Consider the following 23773-nt stretch of genomic DNA (forward strand, 5'->3'; position numbering starts at 1 on the left):
ATTTTTGCAATAATGTTTGCTGGTATGTTTTTTTTTATGTATTCACTTTTTCAACCAACAGTTATAGGCCTAAATATTATGAAAATAATATAAAATATTATCATTTGGAATTTCTATGACTCACTTCATTGAGCTCATATCTGCAGGTTTTCCAAGAGCATAGGATCCACGATTCTAAAATAATTATTAAAAAAAAATGGCTAAAATAGTTTTTTTTAAAACAACAGGCAAAACCGCTGCCAGAAGAAGAAGAAGAAGAAGAAAAAGAAAAAAAAGCATTTAAATACAACTTCGGCTAACCCTGGTGTTCTCTCTGTTTGGGTCTCACACATTTCAAAACTTATTTTTATATACTTTTGCAGTATTTTTGTACACTGTAAAGTTTTTGTCGCACAGCTATCAGCTGTACAGAGCTGAACATCAATACTGACTGTCTAAGAATCCCGCGCTCGTGACGCGCGCGAGCGTTCTGTGCACTCTCGTGCTCAACTCATTTATCACGTCACTGCCCACGAGCGACGCGCGCTCCACTCACACGGCTACGCTTCTTACAGTGCTGAGGATTTGTGCGGCTCTGTTGTATTGAGCGCTGATTATTTCCCTTTTCTTTTCTTTCTTTTTTTTTTGTACACGGAAACACTGAGATACTTTCCCCCACAGGTTCTTCTCGTTTTGTAGTTGTAGCCTACTTCCTTTCAGAGTTGAATAGAAGCTGGTTTAGTGCTCAGTGTTTCTTTCCTCTCAGTAAAGTTACTAAAAGTGCTGTTCTGTTCGGTTTTATTCGGTTATTTGGTTCAGAAGGGATGATGATGGGGACTTTACGCGACCTCCAATACGCGCTTCAGGAGAAAATTGAAGAACTGAGACAGAGAGATGCTCTCATTGACGAACTGGAGCTCGAACTGGACCAGAAAGACGAACTGATTCAGAAACTGCAGAACGAACTGGATAAGTACCGCTCCGTAATTCGCCCGGCGACCCAACAGGTCCAGGGCCGCTCGGAGCTTCAGGAGCATCAGCGCACCAAACGACAGGCGATCAGCGCCGAACCAGCCAACGTCCAGCAGCTGAGTCACGTGACTCTGCCCAACGTCCCCAAGAGTGCCAAGTAGGTTAATTTGGTCATTAAAAAAATCATTCAATACGATATAAAAGTATATACTACATTTACCTTCGAACGTCAATAGGCTAACAGCATCAAATAAAACTTATATTGAAATCCAGTTTTAACTGCAACACAACACTAGAGTCATCATAGCACATTGCTATGGACCCTTTTCACAGACTGTGATGACGCGTTTTAACGGCCATCAGCATTGTAAATCCTGCAAAGTTTTTTTATATTTAATTTTATTGTAAATGTACTAGTTTTAACACTGCTGTGAGTGTGTTTCTAATAGGCTACAGCGGCTACAGACAAATTTACATCTTTCTGTCTTCTGTTCAACATGATCAATCTCTCTATTTTTTACTCTTTTTGAAAGTTGTGAAAAATATAGTTTTTCTTTTGTTATTTGAGCAAATGGGAGCACTAATGACTTTAAACACTACATACAGCTCTACAAATACAACATTATTCTATAGGACCTATGAAGTAGCCTAACAACAACCACAAAGAAAAAAAAGCTGCAGTGTAACAAGAACAACTTTCTTGGTTTCTGTATTTACACTTTAATAAAAGCTGCCCAGCTCAAGGTTCTCTAGGTTTGTATGAATCTGATCAGATAGGCTATATATAGCGAACGCTAGCTTTATATAGCTTAAACCTAACATGCAGGATCCCTACAAGGAAACAAGAAGCTTCAGTTTCCATATTTGCCTAGTGTGTCATATTGTATATTCAGACACCATATACTGATTTGACTTACTGATTTTTGCATATCTACTACATAGGGAAGTATGCATATACAGTACTTTTCACTGAACTCACCTGTTGTTCTTTAGTGCATTACCTAAATATTATCATAGTCATTGCTAAAATAACATAGTAACTAGTTATTTTTACACAATCTTTCATCCGTGACATTTTTTTTTTAATGACAGTGGTAGCTATGTACCAAATTATCATAGTTTTACTGAAGCAGCAATACATGGTGTTGATTGTTTTTTTGGCTTTGGTTACCATGGTAACTTGTTGAAATCATTCTGATGTCTGGTGTAAATCCAAAAAAAAAAAAAAACGTATTATGTTCTGTTCAAAATGGCATTCATTGACATTTGCAGAAGCATCTTAATGATGACGCTCCAAGAAAGTTTGATTTTCCACAAGGAAAAATCTGAACCAGGAATATTGTTCCTGCACTGAGTAGTTATAAGAGCAGGGACGTGGGACATACCCAAAGTCTGCCATTTAATAACTGCTTTGTTTTATGGACTGATCATTTGCTTATCAAAGCAGCATGATATCGTGCAGCAGGTGGATCACGAACACTATTTACATGATCATCTGTTATTATGCACACAGTAGTGTGTCATGTTTCAATTGAAATAGACACTGCCACGACCCGAGGGCCTAACCAGACTAAACAGTTCACCTGAACGTGAAGGATCTTTGTGTTTCAACCTGCTGTCATGAACACACTTACCCTTAATTCATTTGCATCCAGTGGTTCGGCAGCAGAGGAACATCATTCTTTTGTTTCTGAGCATTGTGGCCTCCTCCATCTTCTCTGCAACTGACATTTGACAGCTCAGCGCTACTAATTTACAATGTTACCTTGTTTTGTACAGAAAAACCCTTTGAACCCCACCACAGCGGAGCTTGTCCTGCCTTTTCTTCTTCTATTCTGCTTGTATCTTGAGCTAATGAGCACCTCGAGGAATGATTATGAAGGTTTAAAAGAAAAATCTTCCATATCAGTTTGGGTTGGACTGCCAGATGGGAACGAACTGGCATCAATATTGCTTTAGTCTTTTAAATGCTCATAATGTTTTTGAAGAGGATTCTATGGGCCCTATTTTAACGATCTGAAACGCAAGTATCAAGCGCGAAACGCAAGTAACTTTGTGGGCGGGTCTTGGGCGCTGTTGCTATTATACCGGCGGGATAAATGACTCTTGCGCCCGACGCAAATCTAAAATGGGTTGGTCTCAAGTAGCTTCATTATTCATAGGTGTGGTTTGGGCGTAACGTGAAATAAACCAATCAGAGCATCATCTCACATTCCCTTTAAGAGCAGGCGCGCTTGTTCCATGGCGGATTGCTATTATAACGGCGGATTTGCCAGGCGCACGCCAGGAGCGGTTCACAGCCGAGGAGACCGACGTTCTCGTCAGGGCCGTAAAAGACAGAGAAGTGACATTGGGGATTGAGAAACCCACCCAAATTAGCTTCGGTTAAACAGGCGTATAATAATTAAAAGCTAGATTTATGCCTATTTTTTCACATCTTCATGGACACAACAATGATTTCCCTCGTGTGTTAATATTTTTCCTTGTAATAATGTATGGTTTTCTAAAAATGAGAACTGCTGCATCTGTGAGTAGATGAGAGAATCAAAGTGTATGAGCGTTGTGCACACGCTACATCGATTATGGCCAAGCATGCACCCTTAAAATAGCATATGAATAACATGCGCAACGCACCACTGACTTTGGACTCTGTTTTGCCTGGTCAGTGGCGGAATTGTTTTCTAAACCTGCAAAATAGCACCAGGGAACGTTTGCGCCGAAACACGCCTCCTCTTTTCGCTGAACCACCCCCGGGAGCGCAAGTTCATTTCCTAATTTACCGACATGCATCTGTGGAGGGAAAAGTCCGCTGTGCGCGGGTGCAAAATAGGAATGATACATGCGTCGGTGTACAAAGTCAATTGCGCTGGGTGCAAGATAGGGCCCTATATCTTTGTGTGTGGTCAGGGAGAAGACTTCTTTTTATTTCGCTTGTCCTTTGCTAATGCATACATAATGCATCAAATGTCCTGCTGCTTTCTTTTAGAAGTAAAGGCAAATTATTTCAAATGTCACGATACTGAGTGACATACCACTTTCTTTCCTTCGGTAGAATCAGTGTTTTTGCCATTTGAATGTCATTCGCAGTGTCTTTGTCTCATAATTGCATCTTCTTTCTTCCTGTTTCTGTTTCTTTTTTGCATTTTCCTCTGCAGTGGCACTTGATAGGCTGTAATGATGAAAGACCAGAAGTGTTTTTTGAAGTCTTGATTGAAATGTCTCTTCTGAACTGGTCTCTGACATTTGCACTGTCTGAGGTCTTTTGAAATATCAGAGATCTGAAGTCCTGAGGAATGTCTGAATTGGACTCTTTGACCTCTCTATATCCACCTTTTTCCTAACTAGCCTGCATTTTATATTAGGCTATAGGAGGCACTTCCGGTTTGGGGACGCTCCAGTCAAAAAGATTAAAACAAATAATTTAAAATCATAATGTTGTGCTATAAATAATCCTTATCAGTTTGACTGAATGAGCTGTAAAATGTCCTTCATGTTTTATTTTCAGACGTGAGGAGAATAACATAACACTTGTTATTTTTAAAGAGTTAGTTCTCCCAAAAATGTTGTTACTCACCGTCACCGTTCCAAACCCGTAAGACTTTCGTTCGTGTTCGGAACACAAATGAAGATCTTTTGATGAAATCTGAGAGCTTTCTGTCCCTCCATTGACAGCTACTCTACCACTTTGATGCTTCAAAAAGTTCTTAAAGAGATCGTAAAACTAATCTATACTGTATGAATTGAGCAGTTTAGTTAAAATTTTGACATAACACAATAAAGGGCATCAATCACGCCGAGAAGAGGGTAGAAAATGTCAGCCTGAGTGGCTTCAACCTGCTGTTTATCAGAGAAGATAACGTGCATAATAATACATAACGCACATGAATATAAATGTGTTCTTTACTTGCTGAAATTAAATGGGAATAATCAGGGAACTGAGTGAAATACTCCACCCTGCATGCTAAGATAATAAATGCCAGTCTAATTGAAAAACCCCTCCGGGTTAGTGCACATCGCACATCGGAACTATGCAATCTGACATTTACGATTTGAATATTTTCAATAATTTTCTATTCTTGACCAGTTGTTCTTTTTTTCATAATTTGGGCAATAGATAAATGAATGATCTTGAGATGAGTCCCTAGTCGTCCAATTTGACTCTCAATATGCTGATGTAATATATATTATAAACTTGACTGGTGATTTTTATAAAATGTAGTTTGATCACTTATCAGTTGTTTGAAAGATTAAGGCAATTATCAAAGGTTTCCAATAAAAGATGGTCAATTATTACGTGATTTGTTACATTTAATTACTCCTTAGCAGATTTTGGCTCCTTTGGATTGGATTTGGATTACGTTTTTGTTTTTAATCTAATATATTTATATTTTATTTTATTCTATTCAATAACTGAAACAGATTTTTTTTAATAGTTTCTTTTAGTTTTAGTTAACAACACTGACCTGTACTTGTATACTACAGGAATAGAAAATGAAATGCCAGTATGGCTGGACTAACTTGGGACTTCTTAACCAGATTTATGCGGTTGGATTGACTTGTACAGTATTAAGTTGAAATTGCAGAAACTTTTTTTCCAGTTGTGCAGATATAAAATTAAATTAAGATTATATTCCACTGAGTCAGAATATGGCTAAAATCACTATACTGTACATCACAGCAGTGCATTTGGCATTTATAGTCATAAGCATCAACAGAGCAGTTTTTATTCAAAATATAAAGGACAGATTATTTGTCCCTTAATTCTGCAGCTTAAATCTAGAAATAAATCAACTTGACATTCATTTGTCTCAGGTTATTATGCAATGTCATGTGCAGCATGAGCTGTTATCTGCCAGACTTTGTTTCCTGTTTTAGCATTCTGTCTAGAAAATGGGCATAATGAACAGAGGAAGATATGGCCATTAACTCATTAGCATACACATCTGATGACCACAGAACAACTGATGGCTTTCCAGTGTGGCCACAGCAGTCATGCAGAGAGGGCAGAATATGTGAATCAATATAGACCCTCTGCACCGGGAATAGAGAATTCATTCTTCAGTTTTTTGTCTTCCAGTATTTTTTAATACTATTCCCTTGACGAAAAATGTTGTAAGACAAACAAAATACCTACCAATGCACAACTTTCTTGTAGGAATTTTTATGTGCAAGATCTATTCAGTGTCTTTGTACAAGACGTTCAGTTCCACGTCCACAGCTTTCTCCAAATTTTCTTTGCTTGGCATACTTTGTCCTTTTAAGGGAGACAGTCTGTCGACCTGTGTGACGTGAATGATCCTCCTGAAAAAGGCAGCGAGTAAAAATTCAAGTCAAACAAACAGAGGCTATGGATGATCCAGAGGTTGTCTTAAATAAGGCCAGTGATCTCTGTGCTTTTACTGGATGTAAAACATCTCTTCTGACTGTTCCTCCAGAGAGCCAATGTCATCTAGAATACAGACTGCCATGCAAAAATACAGCAAAACAGAGCACAAACGTTAAAGCAGAGAGATATTAAATGCATTTTATGGTCACTTTGTTTTTATGCAGCAAATTAAAGCAGTTATATTTATAAGACTTTTGCTGAAATGTCCTGCTTCCCAGGATATTTCTCCTGAAGAACCTACTAATCTCAAAATGATCTCACATATCCTCCAACAACACATGAACTGAGCAATGGCATTCAAATTCATTTTATTGCTCTTTAATTTTATTGCACGTCAGCAGTTCTCCCAAGTTTCTCCCAAGTTAAAGTCAATACAATTTTCCTCAGGGTGAGACTATCCATGTGTGAAAGTGAAAGTTGTACGTAAACTACTGCAGAGATCTTTAAAAAAGACCTATTTCTGCTCACAGCGGAGCGTGTCTGTTGAATGTAAACACAGTGTGGTTCATAGGTGAGCGTTTGTGGGTTTTAGTAACTAAATCAGACGTCTGGCGTAAGTCCAGGTCTACAAAAACAGAGAATTGTCCACAAGAAGTGTCCGGAAGTGGCGTATAAACAACGATAATGAGATTTGAAGAACACACTCCACCATATCAAACCAGGTTTTTTCATCCACCATCACATGAGCAAGCAAATGTCATTTTGCAGAATTAAATGGATTTGCATAAATAATGACTTGAGTTTCATTTCCAAACAGGTTTCCAGAACACTCAGCCCCGTCTGCCATTTTTCATTCAAACAGATCCCGCTTCAAAAGGGTCGTGCAGGAAATTCTCTCTGGCTGCTCAAAAAAACAAACAAACAAAAAACAACAAAAAAAGAGCAATATTTTTATAGTGCAACAGAGCCACAGTGTTTACACTCTTCATAAGTCAGTTTCTGCATATTAGTGAAGTATTTCATCATGGGAACAAACAGAGTTTTGCATCTGATATTTGGACATATTTTGCTCATTGTGTTCAGTCCTTGTGAGGGAGGTTAAGGTTACATTGACTTTTGGTTGAAATGAGTGTATTTGTGTATCTGTGTGTGTCTGTGATGCAAACCTTTGAAATCCTCATTTTCTGCCAGTCTTCTGATATTTGTTTGCTGTGACTAAGAGACTTTGTCTGTTTACTTTCATCTTCTGAAATATCCTCTTCATTTCATCTCTTTTTATAACCCACATTCCCTGTTGATTAATTCCTGAAGCATGTCATTGGCAATGTTCAGATTACTATCACGCAGGTCTTACTATTTCTACAGTGTATGTATGCATAGTTTGCAACTTATAATACCTGGATTTTGCACTACATTTGCCAACATCTATACAACATATTAGCACACTGCATTGTATTCTATATTCAACAATGCAAAGTGTTCTGCATTACCTTGCAGTTCCATATAGTGAATGAAACTCACCCATGTATAGATAATATTGACAGTATCAGCTATTATTTTTTACAACTTTTTCTTTACTCATAGATTTATTTATTTTATTTTTTATTGCCAAAAGTTTAGAGTTAGTAGACATCACAAAGTAAATTTGCACATAATCATAATGAGGTCATATGACCATAATTAAGCATGGTACTGCTTGAAATGTTTATTGTTGCATAATGCATTGTTTTACAAACTATTTTTCTTAAATTGTAGGCAGTATTAGCAGTTTGTAGTAAGCAGTAAGTTAGTATTCTATTTAGTCATTGTCTTCGCTATGTTAAAGTATTGTTACAGCCCTACCTAACACTGTTTTTCTGCACTGTACAGGTCAAAGGAACTGATTAAGTCAGCTATTCTGGACAATGACTTCATGAAGAATCTGGAGATGTCTCAGATCCAGGAGATAGTGGACTGTATGCATCCAGTGGACTATGACAAAAACAGCTGTATTATTAAAGAAGGGGACGTGGGCTCCCTCGTCTATGTCATGGAAGGTGAGAGACGGGAATGGAACAGTTCCTTAGAGAGAGAGAGAGAGAGAGAGAGAGAGAGAGAGAATTTGTCCTTTAAATATGTGACCCTGGATCACAAAAGCAGTCATAAGTCGCATGGGTATATTTGTGGCAATAACCAACTATACATTGTATGGGTCAAAATTATCGATTTTTCTTTTATGCCAAAAATCATTAGGATATTAAGTAAAGATCATGTTCCATGAAGATATTTTGTACATTTCCAACCGTAAATATATAAAACATTTATTTTTGTGAGTGAATGCAGCACAATCACGAATATAAACGGACAACTTTAAAGGCGATTTTCTCAATGTTTCGATTTTTTTGCACCCTCAGATTCCAGATGTTCAAATAGTTGTATCTCGGCCAAATATTGTCCTATCCTAACAGACCATACATCAATGGAAAGCTTATTTATTCGGTTTTCAGATGATGTATATATCTCAATTTCAAAAAAATTACCCATGTGACTGGTTTTGTGGTCCAGGGTCACATATGTTTAGCAAGGCATAGTTCACCTAAAATGAAAATTTTGTCATCATTTAGGCCTACTCACTGCCATGTCTTTGAACCTTGAATAGATTTATGAATAACAAAAGGAGAAATTTTGCACAATGTCTGAGTAATTTGGTTTAATTCAATTAACCTTGATAGCAAGTAACTGTCAGGCTGCCAAAAAAAATATATATATCAAACAGTTTTCTGTACCACTTATGATCTGTCTTCCAAAGAATCTAAAGCCATATGATATTTTTGTGTGAGGAAAAGAACAAACCTGAATTTCCTAGGTGAAATAAAACCACTTTTAAGAAGTGTCTATAGTGCGCGAGGTCAAACTCAGTCGCATTTGGTGTTTCTGCTGTAGATCCTCTGAGTGGATCCAGAATATTGACCCTGTGATTAGAGATGATAGGTGCCTGTTAAATTGATCCAGTCAGAGCAACCAAACCCTCTGAGAGCTGTTAGACTTCTATTGATATGGACTTTTACAGTTAAAACAGTTAAAACGAATGCTGATATGTAGAGTAGATTGGCCAGACTCTTTGTGGCAGTTGTTTTCAAATTAGAAAAAAAACAAATAAAAATTCTAACATGCATAGATAATTAATATATGCACGTTTAGTAATGATTCATGTTTCGTTGCACCACAATTATTAGTTAGTGCATTTAAGCAATGTTATGAATGAGAATATGTCCTAGTCAAAATGCTGTATATTATTAAATGTATGAAAACACTTTTTGCAAGTACAACAACAGACTCTGACTGTGATACAGTACATTAGTGTAACACTTGAAGCAGGAGAATATAAGCCTACTTTTCTGTCCATGTGATTTTTTTTGCGAACATGGCCGATCACTTATTTTTAGATATATTTTTTTGATACTCATTTACAATTTTGATTAAATATTTGATCTTGTTTTGGTGACACCTGCAAAAGGCAGGTTAGGATTGTGTCAGCCACCTGTCTCTGATGTCATTACATCTTTCAATACATCTTTCAGTTTCTGTGGTTTCATTAGATAAAAGAGCTTTTGTGTTTTTCTTAGGATCACAGGATTTGCTCCGTCTTTCCTATTTGTGTTCCGGAGGGAAAGGAGGAACACTTGGTTTGAATTAAGAGATTTCGTTAGTCATGCTCCAGAGATTCAATGCTTTTGTGGTACAAATTGGGCACATGCCCAACACACCATATCCTGGCACAAGCCAATTAGTAAGTGACAGAGTGGATATTGGCTGCATAAACACCCAGAACACATCATAATATGTTTTTCTTCTCTGTAATAATACAAAAATAGAATAAAACATAGGCAAAAACCTATTTTTAATCAATTAAATCTATTCTCTCAGCATTAGCTCTGCCACATTAAGTTACTGCCATAGAAAACAGCAACAAATCAGGAAGAGCAAAAGATTCAGAGAGAACTGAGATGGGAGAGAGGGAGAATGAGGACTATTCCTTTGAGAGTTTCTATTAGAAAGAGAAACAAACTTTTCATAGCAGGGGTTCTGTCTTCCAGATGTAATTATTTACATGTGAGACTGGCTGAAATGGACAATACAGACTGCAAAGGCAAAGCAGTAAAGCGCTTGTGAGATACAACATTACTTCTATTCAATAATCCTCCATTCAGGTCATCTATTCATTAAAACCGAGGTCTTCATTCCAGAGTAAAAGGTCAGTGATGGAGGTTAGAGGATCAATAATAGTGATCCGAGCTAAACTGACCAGCATTACCATTTGATGCCCAAAATTAACATTAAGCGAGTCCTGTATTTTTTGGTCCAAATAAAGCTCATGTTGATGAGATATATTAGCGGGTGGATAGAGTATTTAAGTTCTCAGTCACACAAGAGGGACATTTCAGCTGTGATAATTAGTTTGGTCTTACGATTTGAGAACCTAGACAGGAAATGATGCCCTGCATGCCATTATTGTGCATTGAATGTCATATTAGCCTGTGTGCTGAAGTTGCCTTGCTAATTAGCCCCAATCTGAATAAATAAAGACATGCTTAAGGACTGTAGATAATGTCAGCTCTAATACAGTATTGCAGCTTGTATATATCTGATGCATGATTTCATACCACCCAAAAGTCATTTACCAGTAACGAAGAGAAGAAGCCAACCACAAAAATCCTGCAAAAGAGAATAAAGTGTTACTATTTAAAGACATGAAATCAAAATTGACCCCAGGCATGACTCGTCAGGGCATATAATCTTAAATAATTCGTTTTTCCATGTCTGAAATAGTGGTTGACCCATATGTTTTTAAAGGGTCATAAACACCCTGTTTCAGCACCAGTTTTTATCACAGTTTTAAAACAAAAGTGGGCGTCGTGATTTTGTTGATCCTGGAACAACATTCCTGTCCGAAAATGTAGTCCTAACCATATCCCTACCCCTGAACCTAACCTTACCCATAACTTATCACTAAAATCAGAGGGAAATGATAGGTGAATAGCCCTGATGTAGAAGCACCTAACCCATGGTTGTAAGCCTGAACTTGACATAAACTGTAAACTTGTCCCTCAAATCTGATTGACTGACTGAAATGTTGTACCAGGATCAACAACAATGGTGAAGGAACCTGTTGTACTTGATAAAATCACGTTCACCATATCCTGTGACAGCTATAATTTAATGCACAAATAAATGCACAGCCATTCACACTTGTACTTTGCATTGGAAATATAAATTAATGCACTTATGTATCTTTAATAAGTATATATAATAAATACTGTATCGTCATTTTTTTTTTATAAGCCGTTTGATCGGTTATTGGACCGTAAGGACTGGTAACTCACACTGTGGATGAATCGTGTTTGTGTCTAAGACTCTATTGAATGAACTTATGTGACGCAGAAACTCTTACAAAGCAAAAACAAAATCATTTTTGATTCATTAATGCATCTCTCACTTACTCTGCGATCTTACAGTTTGAAGCATCTGTCATAGGAAATGAATGCGTGCTGTCGTGAATATTTAAGCAAAGCGTCTTCTCTTATGATAAGGACACGCAGTCTCATGAATAATTATGAGACACCGATGAGTCATTGATATACTATGGTGCAAGAAAACATCATATCCTGTGACGTCGACACAAAGACAAATTTAAACCCGGAATATGAAAATAGCACAAAAAAGCTTAATTAACTAGTTTTCTCCTACAATTAAAACTAACTGATGGTAACATTTTCTTCTATGATGTTCACACACATAAATTTAGTTTACCCAGTGCGATATGTAGAAACGGCTGATGTATCCTTTATATTTTACTTTCTGTAATCTGACATGCATAATTTTTTAAATGTGATATTCAGTGAGAAAAACATGTATGGTGGGATTTTGGAGTTTGAAAAATAGTAGGCATTACACAGCTGGTTGGTTTGTAGGAGCAAGGTAAGAGTGATTCATGATTCAGCAGGAAAGAAAAGCCATTTCAGAGGCTGGGGAAGGTGTGTGTGTGTGTGTGTGTGTGTGTGTGTGTGTGTGTGTGTGTGTGTGTGTGTGTGTGTGTGTGTATATATATGTACATGCACTGATGAATTGAGCACAATATGACATTTTTGACTTCAGGCTGACATTAATGATGACAAATGTGCAAGCACAGATTGACTAGAGGGCCCATAGTCCTCTAAGTTCAAGCTGGGGGCCTCAATCTGTAACCAGTTTTTCCAACAATGACTCATTCCAAACCACTTCATCGCTTCCTGCTGAGTGGATTTATCCAGGTTTAAAAAAAAAAAAAAAAAAAACTTGAATAGAATTCACTGATTGAAAAATGTTCTGTTCTTCAATGTTGTTAGTTTGCAATCACTTTATGACCGTCAGAACCATGGTTAACCAGCATGAAAGGAGTGCAGAGGTGGTGCTACAAATAATCATTATCTGTCACTTTGACGGACTGGGTTGTAAATTCACCATCATTTTCTCTTTTATCTGTAAGTAAATATTGTAACACTTGTTTTGTTTTTTTTATAAGACATTGATATCACAAGAACTTCTGTTGCTTTTACTCTTACCAGGTGCTGTATGTTGCCTGTTTAATGGTTTTCCATTTGCTTATTTTTCTTTAAAACTTTATTTTCTTTACTTTTAATCCATTTTAGCATTGTTTAGTGTGGGAATATGTCTCAAGTACAGACAGTCAACAGACCTTGTTTTTTTAATTCTATATTTTATTTTTTAATTAAAAGTATTAAATACATATAAATGAATTAATAAATACAAAATATTTTCAATGTTTTAAGTGAATTTTTCAGTAAAGTGTGTAAAATAAGTGTGCCAGTACAGTGTTTCTCTATTAATGCTTCTAATTAGTAAAAGTATTGATGCATTTATTTTATGCAATATTTACTTAAAAGTCCTGTCATGGATTTTCAGCAGCAATTGTCTTTACAGTCACATTTGATCCCAATCCCCCCAAAAAAATAATTATTATCCCAAACTTTGAAACAGTAGTGTTTAAATATACAGTACAGTGACTGGTTGCATAAACTGCTAAGACTAGTCTTAAAAGTTAGTCATACATGTTTTGTTTTTTTTACTTTTAAACTGTTCATTACTGTTTTAAGTCAGTTACATATAAATGTAGATTGGTCTAATTTGATACTAAAACGTAAGACTGATTGCCCCTTGACTAACCGCTAGTTTGTCATACTAGTACTTAAAGGTAGGGTAGGTAGGATTTTTGTAAAAAACTTTTTTCCAAATTTGTTTAAACTGTCTTTATATACCAATACATAATTAAAATGTAAGTGCTCTGAAAAAGAGAGTATAAAAATCGAGTGATTGTAGACCTTTTAATCTGCAATAAACACAGCTCATTATTTCCATCCGGGACGAAACAATTGATTGGTTTGGGTGACTGTCACTCTCTCTCGCAACCATGGCTACCACCCCTGTTGCTACAAGAACTGCCCATATGCGCGCACCCGTTTGATTTGAGGAGTGCAAGAGAGGCGCGGAACCTACGAAGAGTAAAATTATGGCAGAGAAAGAGCATTCAAAATTCAAAGCACCTGCATATGCAGTCAGCGAAGGCAAACAAGGCAAAAAAAGACCTGTCCCCGAACTGACGAGAGTGTAGTCCTCATCAGAGTCAACAATGTTTTCATCATGGAAACTCTTACATGCAAAAACACCGTATATGTTATGAATCTTACACGAAATTCACCTTCATCACAGTGTAACTGATGGTAATGGAAAAACGTGTATCAATGCAACCTGTTTTTAGTTTTGCCTTATAAATATAGCTCGTTACCTATAAATATAGCTTGTTACCGAATCAAACAAAATATATTTTAAACTTTACCAGTATCGAGATGCTAGCTTGATAGTGAGTACTAAAAGCCATCTTATTTGTTTATATTTATAGTGATAAAGTTAGGTATTTTATTACATGTGATTCTGACATGATGTCACTGCATGCACTGCGCTCCTTCCTCTCCACTCGTCTCAGGTAAATAAATAAGTAAGTAAATAAATGCGTCTTCCTGAGCCTGAGCGTTTGGCGTCTCGCGTTCATGTGTTTTGGGGGCGTGGCTTTGGAAGGAGCTCAGAATGGAGGGGGTGGAGTGAATGGAAATAATTAGCTGTGTTTACAACAGTCGTGAGAGGTCTACAGACACTCGATTTTTATACTCTCTTTTTCAGAGTACTTACATTTTAATTATGTATTGGTATATAAAGACAGTTTAAACAAATTTAGAATGTTTTGTTTTTTTAGAAAAATCCTACCTACCCTGCCTTTAAGACACAGTCTGAATATTATGGATATGTTTATGCAACTGAACCCAGGGCCTAAAATTAACACTAGCCAAGTGCCAAATGCGAGTTAAAAAACGTTGTTAGCGAGTATATGAAACAGTGCCAATCGCTAGTTGCCGGTAACATTTTTATGAATGCTAACAATGCAATGTTGTGAGAACATGAACTTGAACAAATGTAAACAATGCTTATATATACATGTATATCAGCCTATCCAATATATTGGTCTGTGTCTATTACTGCTCTGAAATGGCTTTTACTTTTCTGCTGATGTAACCAGAGCCACATGAGCAGGGAAACATATATACCAATATAAAATACAAAAATATGTGTCACTTTTCCCAGTCCAATCAAATCCCAATGGATAAAATTAAGTCCCGCTCTGAATTTCCTGCTTAATGTTTTTGTTTTACTCAGATGTACAGCATGGAGAGTTCATTTCAGCCTGCAGAGACACAAGACAATCTCCCATCATTTAATATCTGTCTTCAGCGGCCTTATCTACAGTCCGCTCTCTTTATTTCATTTCATGCATTATTTCATTCCTGTCTGTTTGATCACTTAGCATCTGTCTCTGTGTTATTAATGTTTGTTTAGTAGAGCTCATGTCAGGGGAACATCTCTGTCTCTCTCTCTCTCTCTCTCTCTTCCTCTTCCTCTTATCTCTGTGAATCATAGGTAATAGATGTTTGGCTGTTGGGCATAAATAGTAGTTGAGCTGCTCTGAACAATAGTGCTTAATAACCATGAAAGAGTAAACATTAATTTGAGCAAGCCAGAAGGAGGCTTACCTGTCATCTTACAATGCCAGCCCTTAACATGTTGCTGTGTGGCATCACAAGAGATTTTCCTTTCTTTGCCAAAGAAGCACATTAGTGTGTGTTGGGAAATGTAATCAGTTGTTCACAACAATGTCCTTGACCCCGAGGGTCATAGCTTCCTGTCTGTCAGAGGAGGAACTGGAGGTCATGCTATTGGACATTATTACTTCCTGTTGTGGTGGTGTGTGAATTAGCTTTGGGAAAAAACATTTGAGACACTTAAAATGACTGCAACTTTTCAGTGTGATTAAACCCTGGGCTAAACTTTACAACTTTGTCCGTGTATTTAATGGGCTACACAATCAAGAGAAGAAACACAACTACAAGCCAAGTATACTTAGAATACCTAATTATACTTTTAAGTCAAGTCTCGATCAAAATATTGAGTACAAGTATAGACCAAAAATATTTAGACTTTTCTGTCAGTATAAGTCAAATATACTGAAGTGCAATTTTAAGTATATTTCTGAGAAGTACATAAAAAATAGACAAAAATATGAAAGTAGCCTATACTTTTTTGTTTTGTTTAAAAGAAGTAGCCTATAGTTAATAGCACACTTGAATAACCTTCTTTTTTGTAAGGGATGCTGTAGATATTTAAGCTTAATAACTTTGATGATTTTATGAATGTCCTATTTGACTGTCTTGCAGTGCTGATAAACTTTCCTGTGATGCTGATAAACTTTGTTCATATTTAATATTTAATTCCTTAATGGCTCAGATAGTCACAGTATAATTTTATGTTGGACTTTTATGGCTTGTTGTCGGTCACTTTTTATCAATTCTTAGCCTGTTTTGAATTTTATCTCACACTCTGACTTTACCTGAGAAGTTATTTGCATGTTCTAACCTCTCATTTTAATGTGATCTTAAAGCATATGGTGTAGTGATTATTTTAGCTTACACTACCTTTCAAAGGTTTGGTGTCGGTACGTTTTTTTTTTTTTTTGTAAGAAGTCTCTTATGCTCACCAAGGCTGTATTTACTTGATCAAAAATACAGTAAAAACAGCAATACTGTGAAAAATTATTACAATTTTAAATAACTGTTTTCTATTTTAATATAATTTTAAATGTAACTTTATCAATGTTGAAAACTGGGTTTTGGTTGTGCTTCGGCTCTGCTTGACTATGTGGATGAATACGGTTATCCTACTGCTCATAAAATATTCACTAGCTTAATAGATATAACCAGTTTAAATGGAAAGGATCGCAAGCTGACTAGCTGAATACATTACTGTAGCTTTACCCTTTAATAGACATGGTACTTCCTTGAAAATAAATTCCAGAGATAGGCTAATGCTTTACAATGATGAACTCTGTTAGAAAACTATATATGACAATTGATCTGTTCAATAAAATACCTTACTCGTCTGTTTAGTAATAAAAACACCATCTCCGTGTCGCTTTTAATTTTTTTTATAATCTTCAGTCCTCGCCATCTCCGAAAAGGGAAGCCACTGTTGATTCTTGTTTTATTACAAGCTCTGTCACATTCTCTTTTTGACTCTCCTCTGTTTGACTTTTTTTTTTTAACGGGCGATTCCCCGGAGGTTCGTGCTCCATGCATGTCAACCTTTCTCGCTCGTTGTGACAATTAACCTCTGCCACTCCTACACCATACAGTGTTTCCCCTACAATGTATTCAGTAGCGGCGCAGCGCCACAAAGTCATCACATGATCAGTAATGTCACGACATTCACTTCATTCATGCACTACTAATGCGGTAGCTCTGAATCCACTTGTTGACAAGAGAGGAGGAAAGAGCCACATATGGAAATATTTTCGATTAGGCTAATGTCACGTTGCCATAAGTGGCCGTTCACATAGCGCGTTTTTTGCGCGTGCAAATTCGTTATTTCAAATGTAGACGCGCGGCAAGTGCTCTCATAATAGAAGCGACGTTTTTCCAGGCGTGCCTCTGTTCATGGTTGCATAGCAATGACAGACGCCACGGGAGAGCAAGCGCTTGTGGAAAGGAGAAAGCGGTACGAACTGCGAAATTGGTACTGAGAACCGTGGAATTTCACTGGTATTGGTACTGAATACTGAAATTTTGGTACCGTGACAACACTATTAGGTAGTTATAGGCTAATCACAAACAGACCTTTTCTACGTTTAAGGCATTAAACATACTGTAGGCTACATTCTCTTATCACTAAGTAGAAAGAGTAGAGTATCCTTAAGAGATCTTCTATGAAAAGCCCAGAAAAATTAAGTGTTCACAGATTGTGTGTGGCCTTTGCCATTAAGATAAAATTTTCAGTAAATTGTAAATAATCTTTTTCTGGGTTGTGCCGTTTTATTTTTCCCCTATCAATTTCTACCTAATAGCTGAAAATTAACACAAAAGAAAAACATGAACAATCCTGACTAAAATTATAAAATGAAGGTTTCTGTTTGTGACCAGTTCAAGGTACGTGCTGCAATAATCATGCCTTCAATCTGTTGATGGTATGTCATATTTGTATGTCTCAAAATGTCCATTTCTATCCACAAAACTTGCCAGAAGTCATGGTTTGGTTATTTAAAAAAAAATTCTTCTGGAGGTGCATGCCCCCGAAACCCCTTCTATGTATTGCATTGTGTTGTTTATAGTTCTTAGTTGTGCTCAAAAAGATGTCAATTTGCTCAGGGCTGAAAAAAATGTGGAAACATTTTGGTGACAAGGTGGTATTTGTTCTCATTTGATTAATCATCTGAGAAGTCATAATCAGAGGACAAAATTTAAACTCGGCCAAGCGCAGAATGCATAAATTAGTCAAATTTGGCAATTTGTAAATAAAACAGAATGACTTGCCTGATGAACTCTTTGATGTAAGTGATGCGCATTATTCAGATCTGTTGCATCTTTTACCTCAATGGAAATTAATAAATTATTATTATCAGAAGTTCATCTAGAATTTCTATTTTCTCAAGAACTCCATGTGGTGACGCATATGTGGAATATTTTTCGCATTAAGCCACTGAAACAGAAATATCACAGACAGACAGAGACTGGCTCATCTCATCGAGTCACACAATGATCTGTGCTGTTTGACGCAAGTATACAAAATGACTAAAACATCTAAATAAGTCCATTGTCCACAGATGTTAAATCCATTTTTTATTGCCTGTGATTTTCTCAATTGATTCTTCATTGGAGATTGTGGCAAAAAGTTAATATTGAACTGAATGCAGATAACATTTTTAGGTTAAGGCCAGGTGAAAGTCATTCTTCCCTATAGTTCCGTTCAGCCAGAGCTGAATATCAAGAAGTTAAATAGTCCATCAGTCATCAGCTCTCTCTCTTTTCTCTTACTCTCTAAAATTATCATATCTCACTGAGCATGTTTATATGCACACCAATATGCTGATAACTACCAAAAAATCCGTTTATTGAAAAAACCCAATTTACCGGTTTACATGCAGAGAGATCACCTGGCAATGTAAGTAAACCGCATTTACAAGACTGTATTTACAAAAAAAGGTTATTGGCGGTGATGTCAAAACGTAAGCATCCATGTACAGTGTTTCACTTAGAGAATTCTATTTATTATGTGAGTTGAGATGTTAAATAAAGCATTATAAACCTCAAAGTATTTCAAAATGTCAGTGGGAAAAAGAATAAAAATGGTTTAATGCGAATACATGACCACACATGTTGTTGGCGCTTTTAAGTGGTTTTAGAACGTGCATCTAACGCACTCACCGTCTTTTCAGGGTCTTTCACCTGTTTAATCAACTGTGAAAAGTGACTATCAGCTGTTGAAAAGTGAGAAAAGGTGCTTGACTTCCTGTTATTCTGCTCATAATGTATCATATCAGCCCATCTACAGAGAGAGAGAGAGAGAGAGAGAGAGCACAACAGGTGTATTTTACTGTGCAATCACAATAAAGGTGTGTTGAAGGCTGTGATGTGTGCTCTTTCATGTATCATGGTACCACACCAGTCGGCACAGCATATTTCATATCCAGCCAATCGTTTCTGTCTGTTCTTTTCCTTATTTATTTATTTGGGATTTTTGGGATTGAAATGATGGGGTCATGTTTTTCCCAGGGGTCTCTAATCTCTGCTCTGTTCACAAACTGTTATGTTCTGGTTTTAAGACTGAACTCACAATTAAATATGTCTTGAAAGTGTTTCTTGTATTATTTACAGCTTGTGTATGTTTTATTTCAGAGGGAAAGGTTGAAGTGACAAAAGAAGGTTTGAAGCTGTGCACTATGGGGCCAGGAAAGGTGTTTGGAGAGCTCGCCATCCTTTATAACTGCACCAGGACGGCCACTGTGAAAAGTGAGTTCACACAGACCACAGTAATAAATAAAATTATCCTGATTTTGATTCTGATTAAGCAAAGGACATTTTGGATTTTTTCCCCCACTACATACATACATGAACACAGCTTGATTTTATTCTAGGCCACATTTCCCAGTCTGCCAGCGTGAGATTATAATTCTCAGTATGACTGAAGACAACTAATCACTGATCATATGTTATTTCATCAATAGACAGGAGACCAGATTGAGATAGATGTGAGGGATGAATTAATATTAGGAGACAACAAATGAATTGTGCTCAGATATACTAGGATGTTATTGTTTATTTTGTGATTTGAACATACCCCTAACCCTGTATTAAAGGGGCTTTATGTAGAATTTAGAAACTGTTGTTATTAGTGACACCAGTGGCCATGTAGTGAACTGCAGTCAGCAACTTATTGCTTGCACTCGCACTCGTGCAATTGTAGCAAACAAGAGACTACATGCGATTCGATGCTCCGAAATACTCACGGCAAAGTTATTTTTCCTTCTTTGCTTAGAAGTAAAAAGAAGTTGAAAATACCTTTGCAGCGATATACTGTTAACAAACATCCTGACGCCGTCCATGCTGTTGAAAGTGACGTTTAGATGAATATGTAAATATGCACAGCATGCTTTCCTCTCACAAAATAAACACAACAAAAATGGCATTGTTGAGAGCCAAAAATCATTCAGTTGATCACTGATGTTCTCTCAACGAGGACGTCATTGTCTTTTCCATTACATGGATTTCTGATTCTGACTGATCTAACTCCCATTGCTCGTGTCTCCCTCTGTCCTAATTAGTATTAGCAGTTCCATATTTGGGATATCTTTTGATCAGATACACCATCAGCTTTTCTCGTGGATATGGAAAATGAAAATATGCTCTCCAAACGTTACATTTTACTGCGTGTAAAACAATAAGCAGTAAACACCAACCAATGAGAGTGATCATGAACCTAAAAAAAGCTGATCAGAAATATAGGCTATATGCTGAGGGCCAATAGTAAAACATAACCTCCAAATATATTTCTCACAAGCACGCACTGTCACCATGTAATGCACTTATTTATGCCTGATTGTTTAAAAACAAATGCCGGAATGCAAAAATCCAAAATCAGAAATTTCCCGGAACAGGATCCGGCTCAAATTAAGCACTGTTATAAAGTATATTTGAGACTATAGAGACTATGTAGATTTGGCTATGTGAGACTATAGTTTGAATTAATCCCTTTTCTTTGCATGACACATTAACATTAAAGTATAGAATGGCTCTTTCAGCATTATGTTGAATATTGTATAAGTATTCATTTCACATGTCATAGAACAGTAGTAGAGTGACTCTCAGGAGCGCTTAAACACCTCACACTTTTGATTTTCCCAGCAAAAACGTCCCCGATCCTTCACATAAAAATCAGTATACAGGCTTTCATAGATAACCTAGGATGTCAGGGAAGGTCTTTTTTTTAAGTTTTAAGTAAACTTTGGCACACATAACTTGTCTCTCTTCAACTCACCACTTACATTTTCATTAGGCTTTTCCATATTTATAAAAAGCCCTGAGTTAATTTAAAATCTAGATTTTATTCTGTAATTAGCAGCCAGTTTACACAGCCGTAATTAATGTCCACATTTGTCCCATAATTGTTTTTTTTCTCCCTTTAACCAGATCATCTCATATGCACAGCCTTATGTGCTGTGATTTTTTTTTGCAAGCCTTTTTCTCATTTATAATTCCATTCTTCTCATCATTTTATTTTCCCTCTGAACTATTGTTCTCCTTTATGCATATTTTCTTATTGCCTCTGCTTGGCTCTGTTTCTCCATTCGCTTTCCCTCCACTCTATCTCTCCTCCCCCGGCTGTTTATGGTGTTCCTGCACTCCTCTGCTCTCTGTCTCTGGTTCTCTGGATAGCGTCTGGGACAGGAAGTGATCTGAACTGGGATTAAGGGACATGCATGTGTCTGATCTCTCCATGCATGTCAAATGCAACAGTTATTTTTACTTCAGTTCATGTAAATTTAAATTTTCCACATTTTAAGCGTCTGTTGCATGTTGTTGATTACCTAATTGTCCGTCAATTCCTGTAATGCAATTAGCCTATTGGGAAATTGTACAGCACTGCAGAGAAATATTTAAAATATGCAATTATGTTTTGAAATGATTGTGCATTTTTTGCATCCTTGTGCACCTTGAACATGTAAACCAGGTAATTTTTACGCAATGCGAACAAGCATACCAAAAAGGGACGTGATTTAAAGCACTTTTTACATGGAGTTGTAACCATAACCAAAAGGTCATTCACATAGATTAGTTTTTCCACCACAAAAGGATAATTTAGACAATGTTGCATCTCAAATATATTAACTTTAACAAAAAAATGTCATTACTGTAATGCAATGAAACAAAAAGCTTTTCATTACTGTTTTTAAACCCTCATACCATACATGCATAAAAATCTGATGGACAAGCCATTGTTATTTTCTGTGATAATCAACATAATTGCATGCTAGAGCTTAAATTTTGTTTAAGCTTTAACAAAAACAGGCTTTTCATTTCTGTTTTTAAACCCTCAGACTGTACATGTACAATTGCATCCTTAGAGTTTGATTAAATGTCAGAATGTAACTTTCCCCACATTGTTTGTTCTACAGACATGAATGATACCTCAAATTCTGTGGCTTTTGAGGAGAGCTGCACTATTTGTTTTCTTAGCAATCTGACAGTTTTAAAACCTTTTGCTACTACAAATCATATGCTGGAAGACACCACTTTTCCTCAGAAGTAGTTGCCATCTTAGTGTTTGCATAGCTGCGTGTATAGTTATTCATCTCTCTCTCCCTGTCTCTTTCTTTCAAACACACACCTTTTGTTGTGGCTGGTTTCCAGTGGTGTCTGCATGTAAATGAGTCCTCAGGAGAAGTCATGGCTTAGAGCATTAGAATGCACAGGGGAAACAGCATAGATATGTCAGCGCTTAAAGTGGTTTTGACCTGGTGTGATCTTACCCATCCTACAGCTGCCCTGTCCTTTCACAGCTATAAACAACAGAGCAGAGCAAGAGAGAGCAGGCCCAGTGCTTCACAGGACACATAAGATGAAGGCTCTTTATCACAATACTCTGATGTAATTATTGAACCATAGTGGATGCTCTACAGATATTATGTGAAAAGCACTGGCATAGCCAAGCAAGCCTGTAGGAAAGCCAACAACATTATTAAAGTTAGTGTTTAATATGACATCCCTGTTTGTTGGTTTATAGAATACAAGATTAAAGGGGCTATATGTAATAATTTTCATGTATTAATCACATTTATTGCCTGTGTGAACAACTTGTAACAAAACACCTTCCCTGACTTCCTAGGGTGTCTAAAGCCTGTATAAAGCCTCTCTTCCGTTCTATGACACATGAAACAAATACTTATACAATGTTTAACATAATGGCAAAAAGAGCCATTATATACTGTAATGTCAATTAAAACTAGCCTCACAAGCAAGATCTATATGGTCTATAGTCTCAAATATAGGCTACTTTATAATATCATCATAAATGTAATTTGAATACATCTGTTGACATGATGCAGGTGAATTGCAGAGCTTGTGCAAACATATCCACATTGCTATGATCAGATTCTTTCTTAACTGTTGTTTTCTCACCACTGTCATTTTTGTTGTGTGTTTATTTTGTTTTTTGAGAAGAATGCGCACAGCACATATTTACATATTCATCTAAACGTTGCTCTCAGCACCGTGGACTGTGACGGGATATTCGTTAACAGTATATCACTGCAAAGGTATTTCCAACTTCTTTTTACTTCTAAGCAAAGAACCAAAAAGAACTTCGCCGTGAGTATAATGGTTCCTGAAGGATCATTGAAAGCACTGAAGACAAGAGTACTGAAAGTACTTTTAAAATATGTTAAAACATCTTGGTTACTGTGGTAACCCTCGTTCCCTGATGGAAGGAACAGATGTTATTTCAATTGACAAAAGGGGTTTCAATCCCCCTATCACTGAGTTTTATAAAAACGGCTAATAGAAATGGCGAATGAAATTTGCATGC

At 36.7% G+C, this 23773-nt stretch overlaps 1 protein-coding gene across 2 annotated transcripts in view; it reads left to right on the forward strand.

Annotated features, from left to right (window-relative positions):
• prkg1a (protein kinase cGMP-dependent 1a) overlaps positions 1-23773 on the forward strand; it is a 96051-nt gene that overhangs the window by 5814 nt on the left and 66464 nt on the right. Inside the window, exons 1-3 of one of the 2 annotated variants that reach the window (XM_084092606.1) lie at positions 523-1108; positions 8147-8313; positions 19588-19701. In XM_084092606.1, the coding sequence (XP_083948732.1) occupies positions 804-1108; positions 8147-8313; positions 19588-19701 (586 nt within the window). In that variant the 5' untranslated portion in view covers positions 523-803. Of the gene's footprint in view, positions 1-522; positions 1109-8146; positions 8314-19587; positions 19702-23773 lie in introns of those variants that run through there. The other variant, XM_084092607.1, reaches the window with a different exon arrangement.

Source organism: Abramis brama (genome assembly GCF_963993115.1).
Source record: "Abramis brama genome assembly, chromosome: 19".
Classification (NCBI taxonomy): Eukaryota; Metazoa; Chordata; class Actinopteri; order Cypriniformes; family Leuciscidae; genus Abramis; species Abramis brama.